At 39.7% G+C, this 26481-nt stretch overlaps 1 protein-coding gene across 5 annotated transcripts in view; it reads right to left on the bottom strand.

The window, feature by feature from the left end:
• TULP4 (TUB like protein 4) overlaps positions 1–26481 on the bottom strand; it is a 149739-nt gene that overhangs the window by 34329 nt on the left and 88929 nt on the right. For 4 of the 5 annotated variants that reach the window (XR_014615997.1, XM_084201799.1, XM_084201800.1 and 1 more), the window contains exons 3-6: positions 21244–21372; positions 20766–20927; positions 4515–4695; positions 1873–2007 (exon numbers count right to left, since the gene is read on the bottom strand). Coding sequence is in view for 4 of the 5 variants with exons in the window: in XM_084201799.1 (XP_084057925.1) it covers positions 1873–2007; positions 4515–4695; positions 20766–20927; positions 21244–21372 (607 nt within the window). In the remaining variant the exon portion in view is untranslated. Of the gene's footprint in view, positions 1–1872; positions 2008–4514; positions 4696–6042; positions 6554–20765; positions 20928–21243; positions 21373–26481 lie in introns of those variants that run through there. The other variant, XM_084201802.1, reaches the window with a different exon arrangement.

Raw genomic sequence — 26481 nt, 5'->3', positions numbered from 1 at the left:
GTTCAGGACCTCCACTAGGACTCACAAAACTACCAGAACTGTTTAACCTGGTTCAAAAGAACTTTTATTTGGGTAATCAAATTATCAAGGTTTTTTCTCTGTCAATTTAAAAGAAATATTATCAGTAAAATGACAACTCTGCAAAACTAGTAGAATATGTATATTCTCTATATATTAAAAATGTACTGCTACTGCTGGAAATAATTTCATAGTTGCCTACTTTAAAACTACAATGAGAAGCCTACAGCAGTCAATAAAGGCAAGGATATGCAATACTTTTAGATTTTAAACACAAGCACATGAACAAGGACTTGCAGTGGTTTTGCACATTCTTGCCTGTGATAAAATCCTGTAAAATTTAGTCACTTGAAAAAAATTATGAAGCTACAGGAAGTGTGAACATCTATATAGAACCAGACATAAAATATTTTCCACTGTACAGTGCTTAAAACAACAATATCCCAGTCATCTTTCTCTGTCTCACACACATTCCCAAACCACTAAGATGCTGTGTGTTTTTTGTCTTCTGATGACAAAAATGTAGTCCACCTTATAACTAATAAAAAGATTCCTACCCTAGCTAGCACATTAATGTTTTGCTACAGGAGCATTATATACTTAAGGGATCTTTTCTGCACTAGTGAAAGTCAGTGAGGAAGGAGAAACAGGACAGACATCCTCAGCAAGACAGAACCCTGAAACTCTAAACAGAGAATATGATGGGGTCTGTTTCTCCTACTGTTTCCAGTTGAAAGCTAGACTAGATGCAACTCAAGACTGCTCAGTACCCTAATTAATACTGTAGAAATGCTGAGCAGACCCATTGGTGAGTATCATAAAAGCTTTTTTAAGTTGGCTCCAGTTCTCCACACTTTTGGTATCCTTTCAGCTGATAAAGTTTTCTGGATTGTAGGGTTGTCTCACAATGCTGTGTTTTGGCACTCACACATTTCTGGGGTTGGCACACGAGAAAGGAATGGAACAGAAACCTCCAAGGTGATGTTTTTACCTCCCAAGACTACTGTACATAACGGGTCACCCAAAAATTGTAGTGACGGTATTAGGGCAACTTTGCACCAAAAACATCCCACTATTTCAGAACAGCTAAGAGTTTGCTCCAACAGCCTAATTCTCTTTTCATCTAATTTAAAACTAATTCACCTGTGGAGATGAAAAAGCTTCGGTGGAACCTATATTTAAGCATGTGCCTATGTGCTGTATTGAATTAAAATGTATCTGCAGGCAAAGCACTGTAAATTGCACAGAGTGTGCTGGCAAAGTAAAGGACATTTTTAATAGGTAAGAACAGTAAAAATTTCAATGTGAGTTAAAGATTTTACATGGAATACTGATTGTACAAACATTCGTGCACATCACTTAGCAAAATGTATAGTAATTAATCACTGGAATGTTTTCTCTCTCAGAACAACTTGCCTCTTGACAATTAATAACTCTAGCAAGTTTTCAATAATTGTGAGAACCAAAGCAGCATTGCAGTTTATACCAGGTTACCAAAAGCATGGAAGACCTTGTGAATTAGACATGCAAAGAAAGTGTTCTGTAGCAGAGACATTCACACAAAGAACCATAATCATATTAATGCATTCTGCTGGAAAACTGCAGAACAGATCAGTTGCCCTACAAAACTGCCACGGAAACACGATCTCCAAAATATTGTGAAGCATTTTTTCAAGCACAAAAACTCCATCAACCAAGAACTGCTCTTCCTCCAGCAGGTGTCACTGCTGGAAATAGCAATAACAGCACTCAGGGTTCCTGGGTTAAGGAGCAAGAGGCACAAAAATGCACAGATCATCAAAAACACAAGAAAAACAGGGCATAGGAGAGGGAGAAATGGCTTCTTATTTGTACCTTTCAACCCTGAGCGGATGATAGTGGGAGACAAGTCATCGTAATTGTTCATTAAACTGATGTCTCCTGACGTGAAGCTGACAGTGAGGAGCGGCTTGGTGTTCTGCACCGGGACGGGATAGGCAGCTGGTCCATCTGCAAAACAAGGCTCTGAGTGAGCAAAAGGTGAGCAACCAAAAATAATCACATCCAGGCCGAAACACACTGCTCTTCAGCCTACCACCATCAGGAGCTGTTCCAAGCCTCCCTACCCGCTTATTTCTGCAACATCTGTGGGCACAAGCAAAGCAGGTTTAGCTAGCTAAGCTTCTCTGTTTCTGTGAAACCACAGTGCTTTTACTTTGTCAGTTTTTACTGCACCATATCCACAGGGCTTTATGCATATACTATTATGTTACATAGTGGTGTTTTTCAGTCTTTCGCCATTCTCAACTCCCCAAAGTGACAAAAAAAATGGAAAACCAGTGCCTTAGGAGACTTTCTTGGAACCCCAGTTGAAAACCAGCTTGATGAACAACATAATGACATTAAAAGCGATTTGTTCTATATCCTTTTTGCTTGGGCAGGTACCAGGAACTCCTCCTATAGTCACACAGAGACATTTTAAGAACTTGAAAGAGAACATACTGACCTTTCACAAATTCCTGCATTCTAAATGTCTAGGCAGCAGCATGAAAAGATACCTGCCATTCTGCATAACAGGATTCAATGCACCCAAAAGTAGAGGTGAGCCCAAATGGAACACTTGGCTTTAAAAACCATTTCTGCAAAGTCTCTGGTCCTCTGAGCTTGTTTTTCAGCAATTCACTAAAATTCCTCTGCTCAAATGCTTCATGACCAATATTGGCATCTGTAACTTTTGGTGTTTAACTCCTGTTTACAGTTTCTGAGAGGAGATGCCCCTGGTCCCTGATTAAGGGACCACTGGCATTAAGATGTTGCCTGATTAAGATGTTTCCTGTCAAGGCCCAGCCAACATCTTTCCAGTCAACAAAAATGTCAGAACCTGTTAAAAGTAGTATTGTTTCCTGAACTTGTAAAACAGCTGATGAGAAAGAATTTTGGAGAAAGATGTCTAGTAACTGGCACCTCTGTGTGTATATAATTTAATAAGAAAATCCCAACAAACTTCTGGTCCTTCCTACACATCTGTGTGAGTCAAAGGCTTGTCACCTTTGAGAGGTTTATGCTGCATCTGCTCTAAAGAAAACACATCATGTTTGGGTAATCATTAAAATAGGCTTGTAACGAGTCCACCCACCCCCTGACTGACTCAGAAAAAGCTAACACACACATTTGAAACATTTAAGCTCTCATCTGCAATTTCACCATCCTCCAACTGGAACCTCAGTATTTCTGAAAAACACAACAAAAACCTAGGAAAAATCCAATTTATTGTTGTTGTCTGTCTTGCTTTAGGAGCCGCCTAGGTTGAAGTTAGTTTCTTTCCTTCTAAGGTAAGAAATCTTACCCAGTACCAGAAGTGAGGCATGAAAGCCAAAACAAAATCCAGTTCTAAAATATTCTAACATTTTACCAGGTGATCAGATTATCTTCTTTCAATATTTGTTAAATACATAAGCTTATTACATAGACATATATACTGGCAAAGGTAGTTTGGTGTGAACCCAAATTAGAGTTAAAACTGCAAAAGTCCTCAATTCAGAGGTTCAGATCCAAGATGCAAATTCAGAATTATTTTTGAATAATTGTTATGTATTTAAAATTTTCACTGTACAATCACTGACTGTTAGAGAAAGTTAGTTCTTAATGTAGTTCAGGCTTTATACACTGAAACACAGGAACAGCTCACCTAGAGCTTATAAAGTGATCAATCACATCAATGGGAAGTGTTACCATTTCTTGAGTGAGAAGGGTGGGATGGGCTGTGCATGGACACCTAGGCCTTAAAAGTCTTTGCTACTGATGATTTCCCAAGACTTTAAAACCAAAATATTTCACCAAATGAGTTGTATTGAGACTTAAGGAGAGGGAAGGATTTATTCCTGACTCTCAAACTGGCAATGTGCTCTGAAGCATATGAATTAGTAACTCCAGCCAACTCCAGTCACCCTGCTTCTACCCCATGTCATTGCAGGAAATATCTTCATTTCTGAGCCTCCTGCAGTATTTATGGAACTCTTTATGTCAGCACTATGAAGGATGGGACTGTAACGACGAGCATTACAGAAATCCTACAAAACTGAGATAACACTAAATCTATAGTACTTTACACCACGTCTAGTACTGCTGTCTTTTCACATGAATCTATATAATAGTGCATTAATTTCTGTGCCTGCACTCTGTACCTCCATACACACCGACCACTGCAATACCTCATATCTGCTTATCAGTGAAACCTGACGTGTCCCTGCCTACTGTTTTTCACTCACCCTCAGTGAAAACTTATCGAGCTTTGCGATGTTATCTCATTTGTGCAAACGGAGGCAGAGCAGCACAGACAAGGTATTCCCTGCAGCAAGCCTGGTGGCAGAGCTGGGAACAAAGCCACTCTCCCATACCAGCCCTCTGCTCCAGGAGAGCTTGAAACCCTGCTGGCTTTGTAGGGCACGACATCGCCCTGGCATTTGAGACGTCTTCACGCGCAAAGCTGAAGCAGAAGGACGCGCACATAACCCTACCCTGCGGTGGGGAATAGTCGTCCGAGTCCGTGTCGCTCTCGCTGCTGTCCTCCACCAGGAAGCTGGGGTAGTTCCAGGACATGTTGAGGATGCCATCTGACTCGTGAAGGAGCACGTGGGCCAGCATGCGCCCGTGGCAGTCCATGACGATCACCTGTCCGTCGGCAGTGCCAAACAGTACCTGAAAATAACACAGCGACCCTCAGTGCCACCAAATGTCAGCCACGGGGCCCTCCTTCAAATGCATCCCGTAATTAACCAGCTACCCTGGACATTAACTGAAAGCAAAGCAGTCATGGATGGGAAGGGGTGCCAGAATAGGACCCTGCAATCAAAGATGAATGTGAAGAATGAAGTTCACGCAGCAGAGTCTACAGGTAAATTTGTAAAATCTGTGAGCAAGTAATGCTTCATGGTAGATGCATTTCATTCACTTTAATATGAGACATTGCACTTCATTTGAACTTGATCATTACCACAATTAAAGTGAGCTGGCAGAAAGGCTATCACAGATTATTTAGTATTCTTGGATAATACAAAAACTCCTAAACCTGGTGGCAGAAAAGGTGTGCACCAATCATAACAATATCAAAAGAAAAGACACATCTGACAAAAGTGGGGTCCTAGCAGAGATTTCAAAGGGTTCATGAGAAATAGAAAGCTGAATAGAGAAGGACAGGTTATTCAGTTGATGAGCTAGAGAAAGTGGGCAGTATGATCAGGCAGCTGGAAGTAGATTAACATAGGCCAAGGGGAAGGCAATAAGGCAACATGCTGCACATTGAGGAAGAGATGAGAAGAGCTTCCACCCAGCATTTCAAACACAAAATGGATAATCCAAGTTTTTTCTTGCCCTTAAACAACTCCATAGCCAATCACAGACTGAAGCGAGACTGACTGGAACCTGCAATTTCTTTTTTAATAAATTCTTCTTGAGGATTTAAGAAACTTAAGATCCTGAATATTTGATGAATTTTAAGAGAAAAATCAGGAAATAAGGACTAATAAATCCTAAAGCAATAAATGGATTAGCCAAGGCTGTTGCTGCCATCACATAATTCTGTATGAGGAAAAACCACTTTAAAGCAAGTTTAAAAGCACCCATCAACTTGAAAACTAGCCAGCATTAAAAATGAAGCTAAAAGGAAGGTCAAACCTTACACTTGCTCTTCAGCTGACCACCTATTTCCAGTAAATTTAAGGTTCTAACAATTAAATGCCCAGGTCAGAAATTCACCTAGCCTTGGATCTTACCTTTAAGAGTGGTCAAGTGTTTGTAGAAGAGTATGCACTGAGCAAGCATCTCCCCTGAACACTCCTGTAGCTTTCAACAACAACAACAACAACAAAACCACAAAAAAACCCCAAAAAAACACCAAAACCAAAAAAACCCAAAAAAACAAACCCACAATCCCTCTTCTCTGATAACTGATAATTTCATTTGGCAACCTTTAACTCTCTACACTGAAAGAAACACGAATAATTGTTCCCTACTTACATTCTTAACAATGATCACGATTTTACAGACCTCTATTATGTGATCCCCTAGTCATCTCTTTCCCAAGCTGAGGAATCACAGCCCACTTAGGATCTCCATGTACACTTCTTGTTCCAAGCCTGCAATCACCCTCGGTGACCTCTGCTGTCAGAAGTCTTCTTTTCTATCTTCCTACTGAGAGGCTGTGTCAGACTTGCAGCAAGCAATGTGTGTATTGTATCAGACTTATTCAACAGTAGTCTCCTAGGAAGCAATTGTCATTATTGCACTTTTGAAAGTTTCAGAAAGGAAGTGTGGCTCCCTAAGCCTTAGTAAAAAAAAGCCCAAAAACAAAACAAAAAAACCACAAACCAACCAAAAAAAACACCACGAAACCAAAAAAACCCAAAAAACCCAAAACACAAAAAACCCCAACAAACCACAAACCAAAACAAAAAAAAAATTAGAGTTCTTTTTATGATCAACATAATGAAGGTTGTAAACTACAATGATCATTTAACAGAATGTCCAAAAAGTCATTAAAATCTTAAGGAAAACAATGGCGTTATTTCCCATTATTAAAAATATTTAAAAGTCAGTATCTGGCTGCCTTAACTGTAATCATTACATATTAGAAATATTTTTGTGTTAAATAGTTGCTGGGTTAAAACAGCAACTGAAGTTTGCTACAAGCCTCAGAATACTATTCTTAGGTGTAAAAGCAAGAATTCAACCTTTGTTCATCTCACACTATCCTCCCTTGTGATCCCTTATTCTATTCTTCTTCCACTTGTATCCTCACATCTCCTTTCACACTGTTCACTATTTCCACTGTTTTCACTCGCATGATCAGTGCACAGCCACTTTCACCACTCATTTTCAAAACACAGCCACTCTCTGATCTCAACAAAACAAACTTTTACAAAGGTAAAATCCTACCAGTTGTCACTGCTAGCTTCTCACACCACTCAGTCTATTAGAGATGAGTTTCTAACTAGTCTACAAGAAGTTCTAGAACTGCAAATACCCAGACAGGAGGTGAGCCTCTTGTTTCTGAAAATAGCAGTACAACAGTCTGCCTCCTAAAACCCTGCAGAAACATTTTATAATTGGGTAGGAACAAAATCTTTGGATTCATCACTTAACAGTTCAGTCTCATCTCAATCTAAAGCTAATTCTTTTGAGTAGCACTGCCCCCAAATAATTTAAAATTATGGAGTCCTCAGTAATTTCCAATTCAGAACAGCTGCATGTCAGCATCTTAATTCTTGCACGGGAACTTGGGAGAGCTCTTTAGCAACCTAGAAATATCAGAGGGCACACTTCATCTCTTCAGCCAGGCTGTAGGTTTCAAGGAGCAGCTTTAAGTTTCAGGGTTATTGTGGCAATACAACCTTTAAGATGAAAGCATTTATCAGCCTGATAGTCCTGCTGGCTGAACTCCTGCTGAAGCTGTAAAAATGTCTAATGGTGTTATCATCCATAACATTACTCAGGTTATAAATGCCACACTCAAGCTACTTATGTCAGATGAATAAAACTCTCTTGACCTTCAGACAAAAGGTTGAGCCACAGGATATCCCTAAAGGATCTAAGAGAGAAATTAAGTAGTTACATTTTAGATACTTAAATTATTTTTTGTGTGTGTGCATGTGCTTGCAGATCTAGGAGGTCAGACAGAATGTTGGAAAAAGGGAACAAGTTATAGTGGTTTGTTAACCCTTGAACACAAAAGCTAAGTGATAATAAGAATAATTTAAAAAAACCCAAGTACTTATTTTGAAGGGGTTCTTTGGCCCCTTGTTCTGTTCTTCTCTTCACTCATCTCTTCTCCTTTCACACTGCCTGTTATTACAATTGATCTTACATGTATTACCAGCTGCAGAACTGCATTTGCAAAACATGGAAAATCTGATAACCCAATACCTAAAACACCCAATACATTGTGAGTGTGAGTCAGTACCACAACATAAATACAGCGTGTCCTTACACAATATCAAACATGAGCAAGCCTTCCCCACAGTGAAGCTGCAGCTGATTAAAAGTCACACAAACAGAGGGCTCCTGTAGTGCCCAGATGTTGTGTGCTTTGAAGGGGAAACTGTGGTGAACAGCACTGAGAAAGCACACAGGGCTTTCCAAGTGTACCAAGAGATGAAAGGGGGGTTCAGTTCTGAAACACAAGGGTCTTAGTTCTCCATGAAACCCAAGCTTGGGAGGATTGCTATCTATTATAACAAATCTGAATACCTTAAAAATACCCTTCTCTGGAATGTGCTGACCTCTTTAGTCTATGTGCTAACTTGAGATGAGTTTCACAACCTAGTTTTGGTAAATTAATAGGTTTTTCAACTAAAGGTTTTGGAACGATCATCCATAAAACTTAGCATTCAAGATTGCAAACCCCTTAAATGCCCAAGATATCAAAGACACTTCAACTAACAGTCTGAAAAACACAATTTCTAAAAGACATATGGCAAGCAAAAGATGGGCTATTTTGCTCTGAAGTATTCCTCTTATGAAGAGATTAATATTACAACAGCCAAGAAGCTAAAAATTCAGCTCAAGAGGAACAGCTTGGACATGCTGGTGGTTTTGCTACGTAAATTGTAACAATATTGCACCGAACTCTGCAGTTCCTGTAGGATCTATTGTGATGCTGCAATGCTCTGGACCAGACACAGGACCAGCAGAAAGTGGTTTGGCAGCACCAAGATTCACAAAGCTACAGTGGACTGGCCAAAGACTTGGTACATTGAAGGTCCAGCTCAGGAAGCCCGCTGTTTTGTAGAAGTATAATTTTCTAACAGTGGTGCTTTTTTTGGCACACAACACATTTTGTTTCATTTGGTTTTTAATGTATTTAATTTGGTTTAATGTAAGCAAATAGAACTCATCAACAGTAAGAATGGTCAAGCTTTATGTAAACTGGAATACATATGAGGAGTAGACGGCAGAATTATTCCCAATCTCAGGTTTTGGTTGTACAAACTGAACAGTCAATAATGTTACAGAAAGATATCGATAAAACAAGATGCCTCCCTTCATGACATTTAGTACTAACACTGAAGGCTCCTAATGTTGCTGGTTAAACAAAACTCCCAGGAAATCTAATCAATGCATTTTCAGAACAGGCACTGTCATTCTGCATCAGGGAAACAACCAAACCTCTGACTGAAGCTGAAGTTAAAGCATTAGAAGCTGGATTTGCTATAGCTGCTGGAAGAAATATAAAGCTGTTGGAGGCTACTTTAGGGTAGCACTTTGCAAGTGAGATATTCCAGTATTGTGATGTTGGAAAGCTAAAAAAGGAACATGCATCTGTTTTACTCCTGCTGGCTCGGGATTTTTAACAGATCCCCTCTGACTTTTTACAAAGAGCAAACATCTGACAACTCACAAACACAAAACAACTCATGGACTCCATTAATTTCAACAGCACTGAAAATGATTCTAGCAAACTCCATCCTAGTACAATCTGATTTTAAAACCCCAAATTTTCACATAAAGGCAGAACTTGCCTTGTAGGACTATGCAAGGTGCATGAACAGATTGGATATAAATTCCTGGACACACTGAAACATTCTGAAAATTAATGTAATCTGTCATTAAATCTTAAGTGCTCTAATCTTCCCTAAGATGTGGCTAAGCTGTCAGTAACTCCACTGAGCAATTTCTCAAGTTATAGATCTTCCTTCTCCCACAGGTAGCAGCTTTTGGGTTCTAACATTCTCCGGGGCTGTATTTCCAAAGTTTGAAGGATTCCTCTTCTTAACCACTTGAAAACCTTGCCCTTTCAGTATTTTGTTTTACTCTCTGCCTTTGTGTGTGTGTTTGGCACACACACCTGCTGAAATCTTGGTGCCATCATACCAGGCTGTATCACTGCTGCCTGCACAGCTTGTCCTGCACAGCTCTGCATTTGCAGCATCCTCGTTTTATGTTTTGCTTCACTGACCTTCACTTTCTCAAGATTTAAACCTGTCTTTATGCTTTCTTCTTCAGTCTCCTCCCCCATCTTCCTCCACAGGAAAAACTAGGCACCTCAGAAAGTACACTTTGCAAAAATGCTAATAAGGTCAACCATTTACACTGTCAGAAGATGCTGAGCAGTTCAAGGAAGCTGAATTAGTTCTGTTTGCTCTGATTTAGCCGTCTGGACAAACTTTAGTATTTATGATAGGAACAGCTGTCACCATACTGCCATCATACTAATAGAGATAAATCTATTTTGCTGATTCAAAATTAACTGAACTATAAAGTGATAAATACACAAAATGATGGATCAACCTTCTATTTATGCAGGTAGGCTTGGTAACAAAGGAAGTGCAGGGAAAATGATTGCCTTTAATTATTTTCATTCATTAGCCGAACAAACGAACGTCAGTCTTGCCAAGGCTTTACTCCAGCATTCTGCAGTCCATTTAGATGTAGTATCAGCATTTTGCTTGGGCTTTTCTTGTTTACTGCTTCTCCACCACAAAAGCAGGAGACAGTGCAGCAAACTCCTCTTAGGATACATTAAAAAGTGAAAGTTTGTTTTTTCTCGGTGTCATATTTCTGCCTTTCCTTCGTTTTACCTCAAAAGAGAGAAAGGAATAAAGAAAAGCAGAGTGAGGGAGACAGCTGGTCTCTTGCTGAATACTTTTTTTATTTCCATTAAAAATTCAGCCACTGTAAAATGATTTCTTGAACTGACACAAAAAGAGACATCACTAAAATTCACATACAAGCTCAGGGGGAAAGCACTAGATTTTTCTTGACTGCCTTTATGTCCAAAAATCTTAGAAGACTCTGTTTCCTTTGGATGTGGGGAGTGACCAGCACCCCACATGGCTGGTACAGCCCAGGATCATTCAGCTAACCACATATATAAACATACATCCAGCGGTGAAATTCTCATTCAAGGTCATTAGTCCTTTCAAAAGCAGCACTGGCTGAGTTACTACTTTCAGGCTTGTTCATTCTCTCTTTTACCAAGTCCACAGGATCTAGATAACTATTACAAAGCCATCAAATGAGAAGGCAAAGTAAATCCATCAGAGATCTTGGTGATGAATCCATTTAATAAATATCGAAATACTAAAAACTGGGGATTCAAACTGCACTGGCTTTATTTCTCTCTGAAATAGCATAATGTAGCTTGCATGCCACTTCAGGAGTCAAAAATATATGTAACCTTAAAAGCAGGATCTCAAGCTATTAACAACTCTGGACATGTGGAGATAGAAGCAACTGTCCAGGCAAAGATGTTTTATGAAATGTTATAAGAAAGCATTCTGGCAAATCACAGAAAGACTGATTATTATACATTCTTGTAATTATACCTGGACTAATTCTGACTTGTGTACTCCAGGCACACATATTTCTATCTTCCTTCTTGACTCTCAAGACATTTTTCGAGCAAGCATCTTATAGCAACTAGATTTTTAAGTGAAGAGTTGCCCTCCTATATAGTGTTCATGGCATTAATGATATGCCTCAGTTTACTTAAAACGTGAAAAAAATCACATTTGAAGCAGCGTGCAAAATGAATAAAAGGCCAACAGCTGAACACCTTCTACAGAACATCTTCTGTGACAATTAACTTGGACAGGACTCCAAGCCTGAACCACTGAGCTCCCACAGCAGAAGTACTCTGGGATATTCTTTGAGCAGTGCTGTTTTCTGATTGCCCACAAAACTGCCAGGAAAGTCTGTCTCTGAAAACACATATTCTTCACAAATATGCAATTATACATAGCAACTAAAACAACATCTGGTGGGAAAATGCAATTAGTTTTACCAACAAACACTCAATCAGGAAAAGAAGTCAACTGATACACTTGGCAGTCTCCTGCATTATTCCCAAGTCAGGTTTTAGTTATTTCCTGAAAGATATGCTGACTGCTGAAGCTAAAATCTCATTCAGGGCTTTAGAAGTCTGAGAGTTTCTGTTGGGGTTTTGTGCTTTGGTTTTTTGTTTTGTTTTTTTTTTTCCTAATTTAAAATAGTATTACTTAGAAACAAGGACAGCACTCTCAACCAGTGAAAATGCAATACAAAGCAGTTTAGAAGCTATGTCCTTGCTGTTTTGAATTTCATACAACAAAATCAAGAAGTCCCTGGGTTAAGCTATACACTAATGGAAGTTAGTTCCTCAAATTCTGCCCTCTCCTTCGAGGTCTTGGGCGCTGGCAGAGAGCAGTAACTCAGCATGGTCAGGAAATAGGTGGAATGGGTGAGGTCAAGTGTAACTGAGTCAACATGGAGTCAGGCTGAGTAATAAACTGTTACTGAATGAGGCACTGAAGAAGAATGACTATTCTTTTAAAAAGCAAGGAAAGCAAGGAAGGATTAATTCCTTTTTAGCTTGCCAACAATCCCTCAACATCTGAACACTGACAAGAAATTGGATCCTGGACAAAGAACAGAGAGCTCAAGTTGAACACATGCAGGATGAAACATTGATGGGAAAGGTTTTGGAGAATAAAGAGATATTGCTCCTGCTTTCCATTGGTATCCTATCTCTTTTTGTCAAATCAATGGAAAGACTATGTGATATCACTTTCCAAAAATATCACCTTTCCTGTGCTATTTACTATGAAACTTGGCCTTGCTTTCCCAGACAAAACCTAGTGCAGAAATCCACAAATATCCTCCTCGAGATTCAATCACTCTAATCCCTGTTTTCGGCACCAAGGTTTCAGACTATTCTCAGGCTTGAAGACATCTGACCCCAAGTTCAAGACCCCATTTGGCTCCTGGTCTTCCTACTAAACTTCCAAAAAATTGATGGATTAAGTACCAGTGATGATAAAGTTCAAATCAACCACACTGGCAGCTACATTTCTTTTGAAATGAAAAGACCACAAAGCTCTAGATGAACCGAAGAGATCCTGGGGCCAAAGTATTGTCAGCCAAGTGGCTTTGGCAGTGGAAAAATGGACTTTTTCTGAAAAATGCTGTAAAACCTCCACACTTTGGAGAGCTTTCCCTCCGTAAGAATTGCACTTCCACTCACGTGCCCTCTCCTGACCAGTTCAAAATCTGAACAAACAAAGCAATTTTCCTACCCTACGTATGACTTCTCCTTAGAGAGCACCTTCCTGCAGGAGGTTCAATTTTTTCCCTACACTGCCTAAAACACAGCCTAAGTGCAGGCTGCTCCCTTGCAGAGGTGCACTGCAGAACCTCATGCTTACTATTTGCCCCAGGGCTGAAGCATAGCACAGAGCTTTTCAAAACCACAAGTTCAAGTAAACTCCCTGTCCCAGAGAACTAAAGACTTCAGGCTATATAAGCAAAATCTTTCTGTACAGGTGCCAGCAAGGTGAGAGGAGAGGCAAACGACTTCTTTCTTCCTGACACCTCCCACACAGAGACTGGTCTTGTTTCTATTTGCACTCATCTTTACTTTGCTGATTCAAACATTGATGCTTCAAAAATGTAAAACAGCACCGGGTATAAAAATGCTAAGTGGACACATTAACTGAACAGCACAAGTTTTCATCTCTCCCTCCATCTCTGGCTTGTCACTGCCATCAACATCCTCCTTTCCTGAGGGAGGCAAAGACGTGGCAGAATGTGCAGCATTTAAACTTCAGATTCCAGACAACTAAAATAGCAGTATTGTGACCTGAGAGTCACAGGGAAAGAGTCACAAGGTGCGCTGTTGAGGCTGATCTGTACATCCTAGTACACCGTGCTTTCCAAAGGGATGCAGAAATCCATTTAGGCATTTGCTTTTTGCACTAACAAACATCAAACACCCTGTCTACAAGGACGAGCAAAACATTAAAACAGTTGTATTACTCCTTTCAGACAGAGTCATTAAGAGAAAAAATTCTGTGCAAGACTCATCTGAAACAGCCCTGACACGAAACACTGCAGGAGCTGCTGAGAAAACGAGCCGTGATGCCGTCAGCCCATAAACAACCCCCATGTTACAGCTCTCATGACTAGAACAAATGGCACCATCTCGTTAGCTCTCTCAGTGCCTTGCCTCTGCAGGCTGGATGAAGAGCATCCAGGGAAAGATTAGGCAAGGCACAGATGAAGCGAGTGGGAAGAAGAAAGCACATTGAAGTATCACCTTATTGCTCTGCTCCTCCAATTACCCACTCAGTAACTGTGCAGCACAGACTAGGCTTCCTGGCAGGAAAAATTTGTCTGGAATAAACCCACAGATAGATGCCATAGCTCCTGAAGCTGTGGATGAGCCCTAGAGGCTCCAAGGAGAACATCCTTGTTGCCTACCCTCCCCAAAACTCAAGGCGAAGACTAAAAAGTTCTCATCTGAGCACAAAAATCTGCAGCGCAGCTGCTCATTGCTAATGAAAAATGAAAGCACAACCAAGAAATGACAACAGTGCACCAAGCTAAGTTTTCTCCTTCCTTCTTTTTGGAAACTGTATTCTCAGCAGAATGATGCATAAAAACCTACTTGAGACAAAAAGGCAAAGGAAAAACAATGCTAATACAGCTATACACTGCTATCAGAAAAAAGGGGAGAAAAAAATAGATATCTGTTATTTAGGAAATAGCACAATACAGCCTGAAAACAACGTAATAAAAAGACATGGGAGAAAGAAAGGCAAAATACCACTTAAAATTCACATTACTTTTCCTACAAAATCTGTCACTATTATGTACCATCATAAAAATCAAGTCTCCCAAGCAAAGAGCAAAAACAAAGTGTTACTATCTTCCACCATGTATAAATATATAAAACTCTGCAAAAATATTTAAACATTTTCAGTTTATATAACCCCCCCCACACATATTTTGTTTACAAAAGGCTGAAATAGCTTAGTAAATATTTACAGACCTCTTAGCACAAGTAAGCAGAAATCATTAATTTTAATAGCAAGTTTGCCACAAAGGTTTGAAATGCTTCTAAAAACAGTCCAAAATATTAGACAGTTAAGCTGTGATGGGTTTTATCCGTTTGTTTTATATAACAAACGGATTTATCTTGAAAGACAACTGAAGTCTCCTTCCCCTGTCCTCTTTCTGCATTTTAATGCTGCTGCTCAATTATGCAGCATGCAATGTTGAAATGCTTATATGTGATTTAACCATTGTCTGCAGTCCTTGTGGCTTGAATAAACTGCCTAGTTAATTAATGACACGTCTTCAATGCTATAAAAAGCCTCCAGCCATTTTTCCAAGTAATCTGAGTAATTCATCCATCAATGAAAATCAGATCTTCCTCAACGACTGTATCTTACAGTGCAATTTTGAGTGACCCTAGTCATTGTAACCATCATTTGGTAGCCCCTACATCCAGAACTGCTGGGAGAAAACAATGCATTTTTATATGTTAAGACACAAAAATACAATTATTCCCTGGCATCTTTAAGGTTCCTTTATGTGAACCTATAAATCCTTAATAGGAACAAGAATCAGTTGAATAAAGACCAAAATAATTGCTTACATTTTCAAAATTTACAGGCTGTAACCTTTTTCATTTTGTCCTTCCTTCTCTTCATTCATAACAATTATGGCAAATAGCTACCTTCCCCATACTGCCCCAGTTGCCCCTTTGTAGCTCCCTTTCAGCATTCTGTCAACTCATTAAAGGCCATCTTCAAGACTTTTTTCCACAACTCCAGACGTTTGAGAATAATTAAACTTGACCAGTGTGCCTACCATACCAGCAAGGACTGCCCAAATTAAATGTGTGCTACAGCACTTGAATAAAACCAAAACAGGAGGATGAGTGGGAGCACAAACACTTCATTTCAGAGCCACAGGCAAACGCAGATGTAGGTGAGAAGGCAACAGCAGCGCCCAAACAGATGCAACATTTTCAAACACTTATAAATTCTGTGTTTTTAAGCTGTGTTCTGGAAGCTAGGCAAGGCTACTACCCTTACTCTCAGCTTAGGAGCAGTTCAGAACACCATTCCCTTGAAAAGGCAGCAGCAACTGCAAATCATAGTTCACAGATGAAAACAGGGGATCCAAAAGTAGACTGTGCTAAAGGGGATTTATTGGGTAAAATTCCCACCAAGGACTAAAGCCATACCAAACTCAAGAACTCTGAGAGAGCAGCTCATGAAACACCTGATGCCACTGGTAACCATTTGACAGCACTTGTTAATCAGCTCCTACTGCCCCCGGGAGCTGTGGCTGCCGCCCAGCGCAGCAGGGAGCTGACCCTGTGCAGGGACACGAGTGGCACCGCGTGCTGTGCCAGCACAGGGATGCCACCCCTCCCCGCTGCTGGGCCCAGGAACAGCACACATCCGCTTCTTCACTGAGCTCCCTTCTGGCTCCACCACTGCAGGCAGGGGGAAGGAGCTGCAGCCTGCCCCTGCCTCCTGCTTGGCATGGAAAAAAAGATGCTGAAGCGTCTCTGCGGTTGCCGTGGGAATAGGACGGCGAGTGCAGGGAGCAGGAGTGAGTAACAGCTTAGAAGCTGCCTCCCTGCACAGCTACTGCAAGCTTCAAGAGACTTCCAAAAAAACGACACACAGCTCTCCTGTGCCCTGCTTTGTGTTTGATACCACGCAATTCATCTGCTGCTGGTCTCTCTGTTCTCTTCCAGGGCATTACAGGACCCTTCAGTGCACAGGGTATCTGTTCCTAACACGGTGCTGCTTTTCTGTTTCACCAAGAGCAGCATTTTGTCTGATTAGGCACAGGAGAGGCTGAAATTTGGGGCCTGTGTTTGCACATTTTCAGAACTGGTGCATGTTGCACTGCAATGGGACCACGTACAACAGTTAATGTTGCACCCAGCAGGATGCAAATCAAATTAGCCTACCTGCTTATATACTCATTTTCAAAGCACACAGAAGGAAGCATGCTGGCAAAGTTCACATATACCTGTATGTATACATATACCTGTCATGTCCTAGCCAAACAGAATCCTGTCCAGTCCCTGAATGTCCACAAATAAAAGCTTACAACAGGAAAAGGGGAGGGGGGAAAACCAGAAATAGGCACTTACAGTTGTCAGAAAAATCTAATAATTTGTACTAGCAGAGATGCAGGGAACAAATATAGGTTACTACCACCTCCTGGGATATCCAGGAATTAAAATACATTAATTCATTTTCATTGAGGGTTTCCTCTATTGGAGAGTGATTTCCCTTCTCACACACAGAAACAGCAACAACCCCAGGGAAGTTCAAAGAGTTACACTATATTGCTATAAACAAAGGGATAATCCTCTACAATTCCCACCCAGTTCTATGACACTGTCTTTCTCCATCATGAAGAGAGATAATCTCTTTAATGAGTAAAATATAGGGGGAAGAAGAGGGAAAGGGTGGCCTAAGGGCAGCAGACGTTGACAGAAAAATGTCACTGCAAGCTCAGCAAACAAACAGGAAGGGAGATAAAGCACTAGAAGGATGTTTTGTATGACTTGTGGGTTTAGGAAAAATCCTCAATTACTTATTGACATTTCTTCTATAATTACAAATAAACTCTTTGGTTAGACAAAAGTCAAGATTTTCTCACTTATAAAGTCCTCAATCTGCCTGGTATGTACACTCCCTCTTTGAAAACAAGCACGGGAAAATGCTACAGAACTGCCTCAAGACAGGACACAGCATTCTCTGATATTTCAAATTTATTTTTCATTTCATGCATACTTTTCATCCCTACATGACCGTAGATGAGCCTGCTCACCAGAAAAATACCCCACATGACTCCTACAGCCTCTTGTAGCCCTGAAAAAAACATTTAAAAACTGCAAGGTAAGTCCCACTCCTGAAATCCCATCCATCCAGGTTTTACACAAGAATGGCACTCTGCCTGAGACACAGACAGCCCAGCCTTACAAAATCTTCCATTTGTACATCCCCAAGAGCCCAGTGGGGCCACGTCTTGGCCAGATGTGTGCTCTGGTTCTAGGGTACAGGAGCAGGAAATGCCTGAATGAGTGGGCCTACACACAGTGAGGTGAGAAAACTGACTTCTAGTCCTCTGAACTAAACATGCAGAATCACATTCAAAAGGCCTATGCACTGAATTAGCTGAAGAAGCCCACAGCTCCAAGTCCATACTCAAGATCTGGGTGTGAACTACAGCAGAAATCTGCCGATGACCTCCACGAGAAGTTCATCTGAGAGAGATGATGCTGAGAGAAAGCACTGCAGTCAACCACATGAGTCAAATAAGTTTGTCCCCAGCAAACAAGGAAAGCTCAAAAAACCTGAAAAACAACAGAGCCACAAGAAGAATGATAACACTCTCTTCCTCAAAGAAAATGCAGAACAATTTTGGCTAGTATTAAAAAACCAGCCAATAACTTAACCAGGGCAGAGTATGTACCACATCAGTTAAAAGATATAATTATATGCTCAATTGCAGCAGGGCTGTAGTCCACCCTGGCCATCTCTCTAGCTCTCATCCCATCTCTACACATTAGCCACTACCTCAAAGGTGCTTTACTTCAAGCACAGTAACGACACAAACCCAGAGGCCACAGACACTGTCAAACCAGATGATGGTGCCAATACTGCAGCTCCAGCCTTTCCTTGTCTCTAGCAGAAAGGAGGTGGTAGGAAATTACCCTCCTCTTGCAGAGCTGTCACAGAGCCATCCATAGCAAGGAGTGACAGAGGTGACAGCCTACTGGTGCTGAACATACCGGAGAAAAGATGGAGGAGACAGGAAAGACCACCAGGATGCATGCAGAAGGGAGTGAAGGAGACAGTCAAGAGAACTGAAGAGTGAAGCGAACAGACACGCTATACTGAACAAATTTCTATCAGGACAACAGAAAATTGATACTGAACAATACAATCCCCCTGGAAATGTAAATTTTAAAGATAATTTTGTTAAAGGTCGTGGGACCATGGAGTGTAATACCTTCCAGGAATACTTTCACTAGCAACCTTCAAAGTGCCAGAGGGGTAACAAAAAGAACAGTAGAAAAAAATCTAAATTTAAATGCCAACATTTATCTTTCAGTCACTGCACTGACAAACAGAGTATATTAAGCAATAGGGAAGATGCTGAAGCTACTGTAGACTAGAATAGAATTCAGTTCTCATTTGCACACATACCAATCAGGAGAAAATTTGGGTAAGGCAATAAGCTAGTAAGGGTATCCATTTCCATAAACATTTATTTATGTATAATGTATGCAACGTCCTTCCCCCCCGTTTGCTATTTTTAATTTGAACTGAGCATAGTCTCTCACCCAGCACCTCTGTGATTCATGTTTCCTCGTGCCTCCAGAGGCAAGTACATCTAAATATATTTTAGAAGATCACTTCTTTCCACCAGCTCCAGAGAATAGTACAAAGATCCATCATCACTTGACATGCAAAGCCCTGCAAACCACATAGTTAGGGAGAATTGGGCAGAGCAACATCAAACTCGTGGCTGGTTTGGGTCTCTATTTCAGTGAGTTTGTCAGCAGCAGAGTCTGTAAGTCAAGCAAGTCATTTTCACATAGCTGGAATTGGCCATTATGTTCAAAAGCATTTATCTGGACGCTGAACAAGTGTTTGTTTCCTGGAATAACCACTTATGGAGCATCCAGATTAGAAAGTACAAACATATTGGCTAAACTGAATTAAAGGCAGTCAGCCACTCCAAATTAAACACTTCAGTGAAGATATTTCCAAATACAGTAGCAACAACTGAGCATCACACAAATGGGGTAGCCTCATGTTTAAAACACAGGACTGAGAGCTATTAGATCTTAGCTTCCCCTCCTACTTCTGCTGCTTGTCTCTTCCTCTTGATCTCAAGTAAATTATTTATTGTCAAGATTTACATTTCCCTAGATTCAAAAAGAGGCAGGCAGGCTCGCTGGCTTTAAAAAGCAGTGTTGCAATAATTAATTCATAATTCTATGCAGAGTACTTTAAAATTATTAGATGCTGCTGCAGAAATGTATATTATTAGCGCTATTATATTCCACTAGCAATTCCCAAAATAACTCTACCTTGGATGAATTTATAGTATTCTAAATTGCGTGGTACCTTGAGCCTTGAACCAGAATCTTTTCCATGGTGGTGTAAAATGAAGGAAGGAAAACAATCCAGCTGTGATCCTAACAGGGTTTCTCTTGGCGCTATTCTATGACCATCATTTCCTTCAGCACTGAATTATACACACATTCACAACCACAGTGACAGTAAGCATGTGGAAGGAAAGACCAATCCAGTCAGCTCAGCAGAGAAAGGCCAAGGGAGCAATGTAAATCCTGCAAATGAAACCAGCGCCCCTGCTCCAGCCATGCTGGAAATGCTGCTGTGTCCACTGTCATATAATTCTTCAGAAAAATGGTGAAGAAGGTTTTTTTAACTGGCTTTTTCAAAGCTCAGCAAAACTCATTCTTTTAAATTTTATTTGCATAAGGTTGAGACATCTCTTCAACATTCAGTTATATACATTTACTTATATGAATGCAAAACATAACCATATGTGCTGCTGGAACTGCTTTTGCTGCAAGTGCAGACTGGACAAATCCACACAGAAATGACCAGTCAGATGTTTAATAGTCCAGGCTGTATCTTTGCTCAAATGCATTTATAAGATATTTATAACAACAAATTAACAGATTCCTGTCTCAAACAACTCACTTTGAATAAGACTGTGTGTGAGTCAGGGTAAAAAGTAATGACAGGGTTGGTACACTATCATATTCACCTAATAAGAACAACAGGATTAACCAAATTTTCATTATCAGTGGGAGCAGCAGTTTTGATGGAAACTGATCTTACCACGTGACCATTTTACTCGGTAACTTTTCAACAGGTGTACTCCATAGCAAACCAATGCAACCCAACTGACAGCCCTAAATGCCCCATTTTCATTACCTGTTGGTCATCTGGAGTCCATATGCCACAGGTGATCTGACTCTCCAAGTTTATTTCTGAAGACCAGTGTCTTTGTCCACTGACTGAGCCGACCAGCACAAATCCATCTCTATAGGAGATAAGTGCCTGAGTCCCATCGTGGCTCCACGTAAAGTCGCTTACCTGAACGTGTCAAAGACAAGAAAATAGATATATGAGCCATGTAGGATTTCTTTTGCTGTTTTAATAAAAGGCAGCAGTGCACAGAATGAGACAGGCCCCCTATTAGCCCAGCTGAAGCTCTGATGTCATGCCTACTGGAGAAAGCACTGCGCTTGCCAAGTGACTTTGTGACAATTCTTGCACGTTCCTTTCAATAAACAAATATTTCATTTTCTCCTGTGCTTTTTGAAAGGTATGAAGTCCCATTCCTTGCCCTCTCCATTTGGCCTCTCAGGAGCTGATCCCTCCTGGCTGCAGAGAAAGCATGCATACCAACCTGTGCCCCACGATCGTTCACGAGCTCCACAGACCATCTGCCTTCGTATTGTATCCAAACAAATATTCCTCCATCTGCATCGCAGGTTGCTAATTTCTGGAATGGTTCATTCCACCTCACCAGCACAACCTTAAAAGATTACAAGCAAAAACAGCATTACCAAAACTGCATGTTGTGCTAAAAGCTATTTAACAAGAACCAGTTAAACAACACTGCCAAATAAATAGCACCGGATTTAAACCCTAAAGATGCACAAAATAGCAATTTTCAGCCCAGCATTAGGCACCTCTCAAGAACAGCTGGAATCATTTTGCCACGGTTGTCAGGAAATGCACAATCTCTCACCGTCAGGCCTTTTTGGAAGGCACTGCACACTTTCAATAAAATCACAGGGAGCACTGGAACACAGGACTCCATTATAGAAGCTGCAAACAGGAAGCCCTGCACAGATTATCCAGCGCTCCCTCAAATGATTCCCCCACTGTAATCTCAGAGACTGCCGGACTCTTCATCAAATCATCACCTCTTGCTGCCTTCAAATAAAGTGGCATGCTCTGCACACAATTTAAATACTCAGATTGAATACTCATCTTTAAAACAACCCCTGAGAGTCTAAAATTATTAAAAAATAGAAATTTCATAGGAAAGTTGCTTTGCTACTGAGTGCAGAAGGAATACAAAGCAGCTTTAGATTCTTCTCTCCACATTAGAACTATCTGAGCTTTTCTAGAGAATCTAATCAAGTCTAAATGCTCTTTCATTTTTAATTAATACCAATTTAACAAATACAGTATGTCTCGAGACCTCAGTATAAAACTGAAAGAAGCATGTCATCCTAGTGCCTGAAGTAAAAAATAGCAATAAAACAATTTACTTTCTGTTAGTGACTTTTTCTTAAAAAACATTTCTTCCAAATTACTTCTTTCTCAAAAAAACTTTTTTTCCAAATCAGTTTTATTTCAAAAACATGCAGATATATATGGGACACTTACATTCACACAAGTAAACTCCCCCCCAGCTACTTTACTGAGACAGAGAGTATGCAAACAAAGTAAACAGATATTAAATACTCAATTAGTAGAGTGTCATTTCAACTACTTAATAAACATCCAGCTGTAATGACACTTTTTCATAAAGCTAAATAGATAATTAATCATCTAAAAGTGACAGGCAAAATTTTCCTGAAATATATTTTGCTGTTTACAGAGATAGACTGATCCTCCTAAAGATTCCAGTCCCAAGATGAGTTAAGTAGACAGACCCTTTCCACTTCACAAAGAAATCAGCATTTTCAGAACTAGGATATAGATATGCAGACCTAAAACCTAAACTTGACAGCTGAGGGATGGTCTTGCACTTATTCAGAGTGTCAAGGTCACAGCTTAAGAATGTGTCTACCAGCAGAGCTCACCAGCCTGGAGCATCAACCCTTGAACTATTAAACAACCACAGGAAAACCATTTCTTTGTTCATACATAAAGCTTATGGGGAGAAGCAAGTATGACAAATCACCTCTCTGTTGTTACACAGCTTAGAAGAATCCCATTTGAGATTTTGCAGAAAAACACTGGCTTCTACTTAGTATAACCTTGCAGCTGCACTCTAAGTCACCAGTCCTGTTTCCAGTTGGGTAAATTATACCATGCCCCTAGATGGATTATATCACACTCAGCTTTTAAAAAAAGTTCTTATGTTGGAAGAGCAGTAAATAAAATATTCCATTATAGCAATGCAAGCAGATGCATTTTGTTGGAGGTTTCACTCTGTCCCTTCCACCCAAACAAGAATAGCACAGATTTGTCAAAATTTTGTTTTCATTTTGGTATAAATCAAATCCACAGAGCCATAATTTCATTCACCCTGAGGCAAAATGCAACAATGAAGTAAGTGTACTTGCCAGCAACGTCTGACAGTATTATGAAGGAAGTGAAGAAAACTCAAAGATAACATTGTAAAAGATCTTCATCTTTAAAAGCTGGGAGCTGCTAAGGCTAATGATGACCATAAATGAGTGGAAGGTACTTATCACCACTAAAACACCAATCTTTAAACACTTAGACATTGCTCATGTTTCTCAGATCACACCAAATGAATTCTGCATCAAACCAGAATGAATTGCTAGACAAAATTTAGGATAAAAAAGAAACTAGTTGTTCAAATAACATGAATGCTTTAGCTAACACCATTAAGAATGCTACTACCTGTCTTAAAATGTCCCTGTTCGGTCTGGCAAAGATTTGATATAAACACACCATTTTATAGATTAGACACGCAAGTTGACTTTGTAATATGAATTATGGGCAAAATGACAACAGTTACTTGGTTGTGTTTTCTTTCTTTTCCATTTTAAATAGGAATCTTGTTAAAACTTGAAAATTTTAATTCAGATTCTGTGCAACCTGTCTTTTATTTAGACTTGATAAAATATCCAAGAGTACATTTGAACGTAAAAAAGATTAACAAGAGCCTCCATCCATCTCAATTAGATACAAATTAGTAACTTCCAAAATAAACTTATTGCTTTATAATGAGAAATGAAAGCGAGACAATGATTTTTCTATGCCTTCTGATAATATCCTCATAAGGAAGCAAATTTGTAATTTGAAAATTCAACCAATTTAAACACAGAGCAAATGTTATTTTACGAGGTCATTTTAAAGATGATGCCGTAATTTACTTTTAACATCTGACTACAGGTGCTGAGTCCACAACTGCTCTGAGTATTTCCAATTTCATTTTAGACACTTAGCATGCTGAAGAAGAGATACAGAAAGGAAGGATTGCCCCAAGTATTAAGATGACTTTTGCCTTTTACGTTGGCTCAAATGTAAAGCATATGAAAACATGTCCCATTGATAACGCACTTAAACGACGCATGAGCTTGAATTACTCCTCTACAAAGAGGAATTTTACTGCTAACCCATAAATGCAAAGATATCATTACTTTCACTAACAGCTTCAAGTCACAGAGGACCCATTTCTACCTCTGCCTTTATGGTTCTCTGCTTTCTACTTAGCATCTTTACACAGGTATTGAAGGTCTGAACTGTTTTATCTTGAACTCAAAAGAGCGAGAATGTTGGTGCACAAAAGTAAATTGTGTGGACCATTTGTGGTCCACACAGCCTTTCTATATTGTCTAATTATTTTTGTTTGTTTGTTGGTTGATTGTAGGGGTTTTTAATTCTATAAAAAACACAAATTGTGCTCATTCTACTCCTGGGAAAAAAAAGGCATCACAGGTATTAATCGGCTTCTAAAGCACTGTCTTACACAGGACAGGATCTCTCACGAATAAAGTTGGCCTGAGATATTAAGTACTATGTAAAGGCCAACAATTTGCCCCTAAACAGAATGCTTTCCACAAAGCTGTGAGCTTTTGAGTCAGTCTTATGTTTTCTTTGAGCTCCTTTTTATACAAGGAATAGTGGTAAAAAATTTGTTTTCAAAGTTCAGCATTCAGGACCTTCAACACCTCTGGTTTAATTACCAACTTGATGTTTAGGAATTAAATTTAATTAATCCAAAATGTGCTAGAAACTTTACCCAAGGACTGACTGCATACTTTAAATGCTGCTAACAATGTTATTATCTATTTAAGATTTTAGACCAGAAATTTTGAGTAACTGCAATTTTGGAGTAGCAAATGTGTGAGTTATAGTAAACGGGATCTCTTCCCAACGGAAATCAGGTTTTATAATCTAAATTTATTACATGCTATTGAAACTTTTAATATTTTTTTCATATTTTTCTAACACAATACAAGAACACTAAAATCCAAAGCATTCGGAGAGCTTTTGTTATTCCTTATTTCATTACAGTTTTTGAAGGAGATAATTGAAAATATGACACCAATCAGTTTTGCAAGAGCAAAGTCCTTAATCTAGAATACCACACAGCAGTCATTTCAGTCATTACTGAAATCTTTTTTTGTACATACAGTACATAATTGCTGGAGAAGCGAGGGACAAACATCTACAAAAAAATAAAAGAGGTAAGTAACTAGGGCAATTAGTTCCTAGAGTTCCTTACCAAATTTAGATAGATTTTATTATGGATATACTGTAGTGAGTCACAGTGACTCATTTTTTTAAATCTCTGATCCTCCATCCATTTTACTGGGGAGATGCATATGCTCTGAAGATGGAAGTCTTCTCCAGCATTCATTTTCACATGTGCTATGGATATGTGCTTGCAGATGGACTGCCACAGCAATAGAGAGCAGAGAATGCTCCATGCCAATGTTTGATTACTGCCCAATTTGCTACACCTGAAGAGCCACGTTCCTGTATCTGGCATGAGCATTTCTGCAATTACAAGTGAAGTTGACATCTTTGCAGGGCGCACAGGATGTGATGCATTATAACTCCATTGAGCATATGGAATAGCTGGCCTCTCCCTCCTCAGATAAATCATACTCCATTTCTAACGCTATTGGAAGTTATTGAAATAGTTCCACCTTCCAAGCAGTGGCAGTATGAGACCTAACTGTTCCCAGGACAGAGTAACAAGGGAGATCAGGCTATTGCCTAGAGCAGCAGAGTACAGCACTCAGTCTAGCCAAAGACTTCCTCCAATCCTAAGCTTTTCGGAAAGTACTCAACTTTTTAAAGGAACATATAAAGGTTGAAAAAAGCACTGACAAAAGGGATTGGACAATCTACCTGGAATCACTGAGCATCCCCTATTTGCTTTATCAAGTAGTCCTGTTATGCAGCTCCCTAATAAATACATTGGTCTTTAGTCATGGTTACAACTAAGGATAAATACGTGCATACAGTAGGTGCAACACACTGGCACACATCACAGTTTATTAATGGCCACAGAGCTGAAAAAATCTGTCAGTATATCCATTAAAGAAAAAGATGGGTGTGGAGTGGGGAACAGAAATGGAACACTGAAGTACAAGAACCAGAGAAAACACCTTTACATGCAGTAAAGGCATTTCAGTGCCTCTCCCTCCATTGCACAGAGAGCTACACGTATATACACATATGTGTATATATATTGCATACATATAACATGGGTATGTGCATGAAAACACATCCCTATCAATCTCTGAGGAACCTGTGCCAGCTTTGTACATTCACTAGCTAACTAACTGAAGTTAGTGAAGCAAAGTGGATTTTTGTAACTAAAATATAATTTGGATGTTGGAACAGGCACCCAGAATAAGCAGTACAGTTGCAGTTAACGAGCTATTGCTTCTCACTATACTTTACCTATAACCAATATTTA

The sequence above is a fragment of the Fringilla coelebs genome (genome assembly GCF_963513975.1).
Source record: "Fringilla coelebs genome assembly, chromosome: 3".
NCBI lineage: Eukaryota > Metazoa > Chordata > Aves > Passeriformes > Fringillidae > Fringilla > Fringilla coelebs.
The sequence above is the reverse complement of the archived record's forward strand: the minus strand, read 5'-3'. Positions and strand labels throughout refer to the sequence as shown.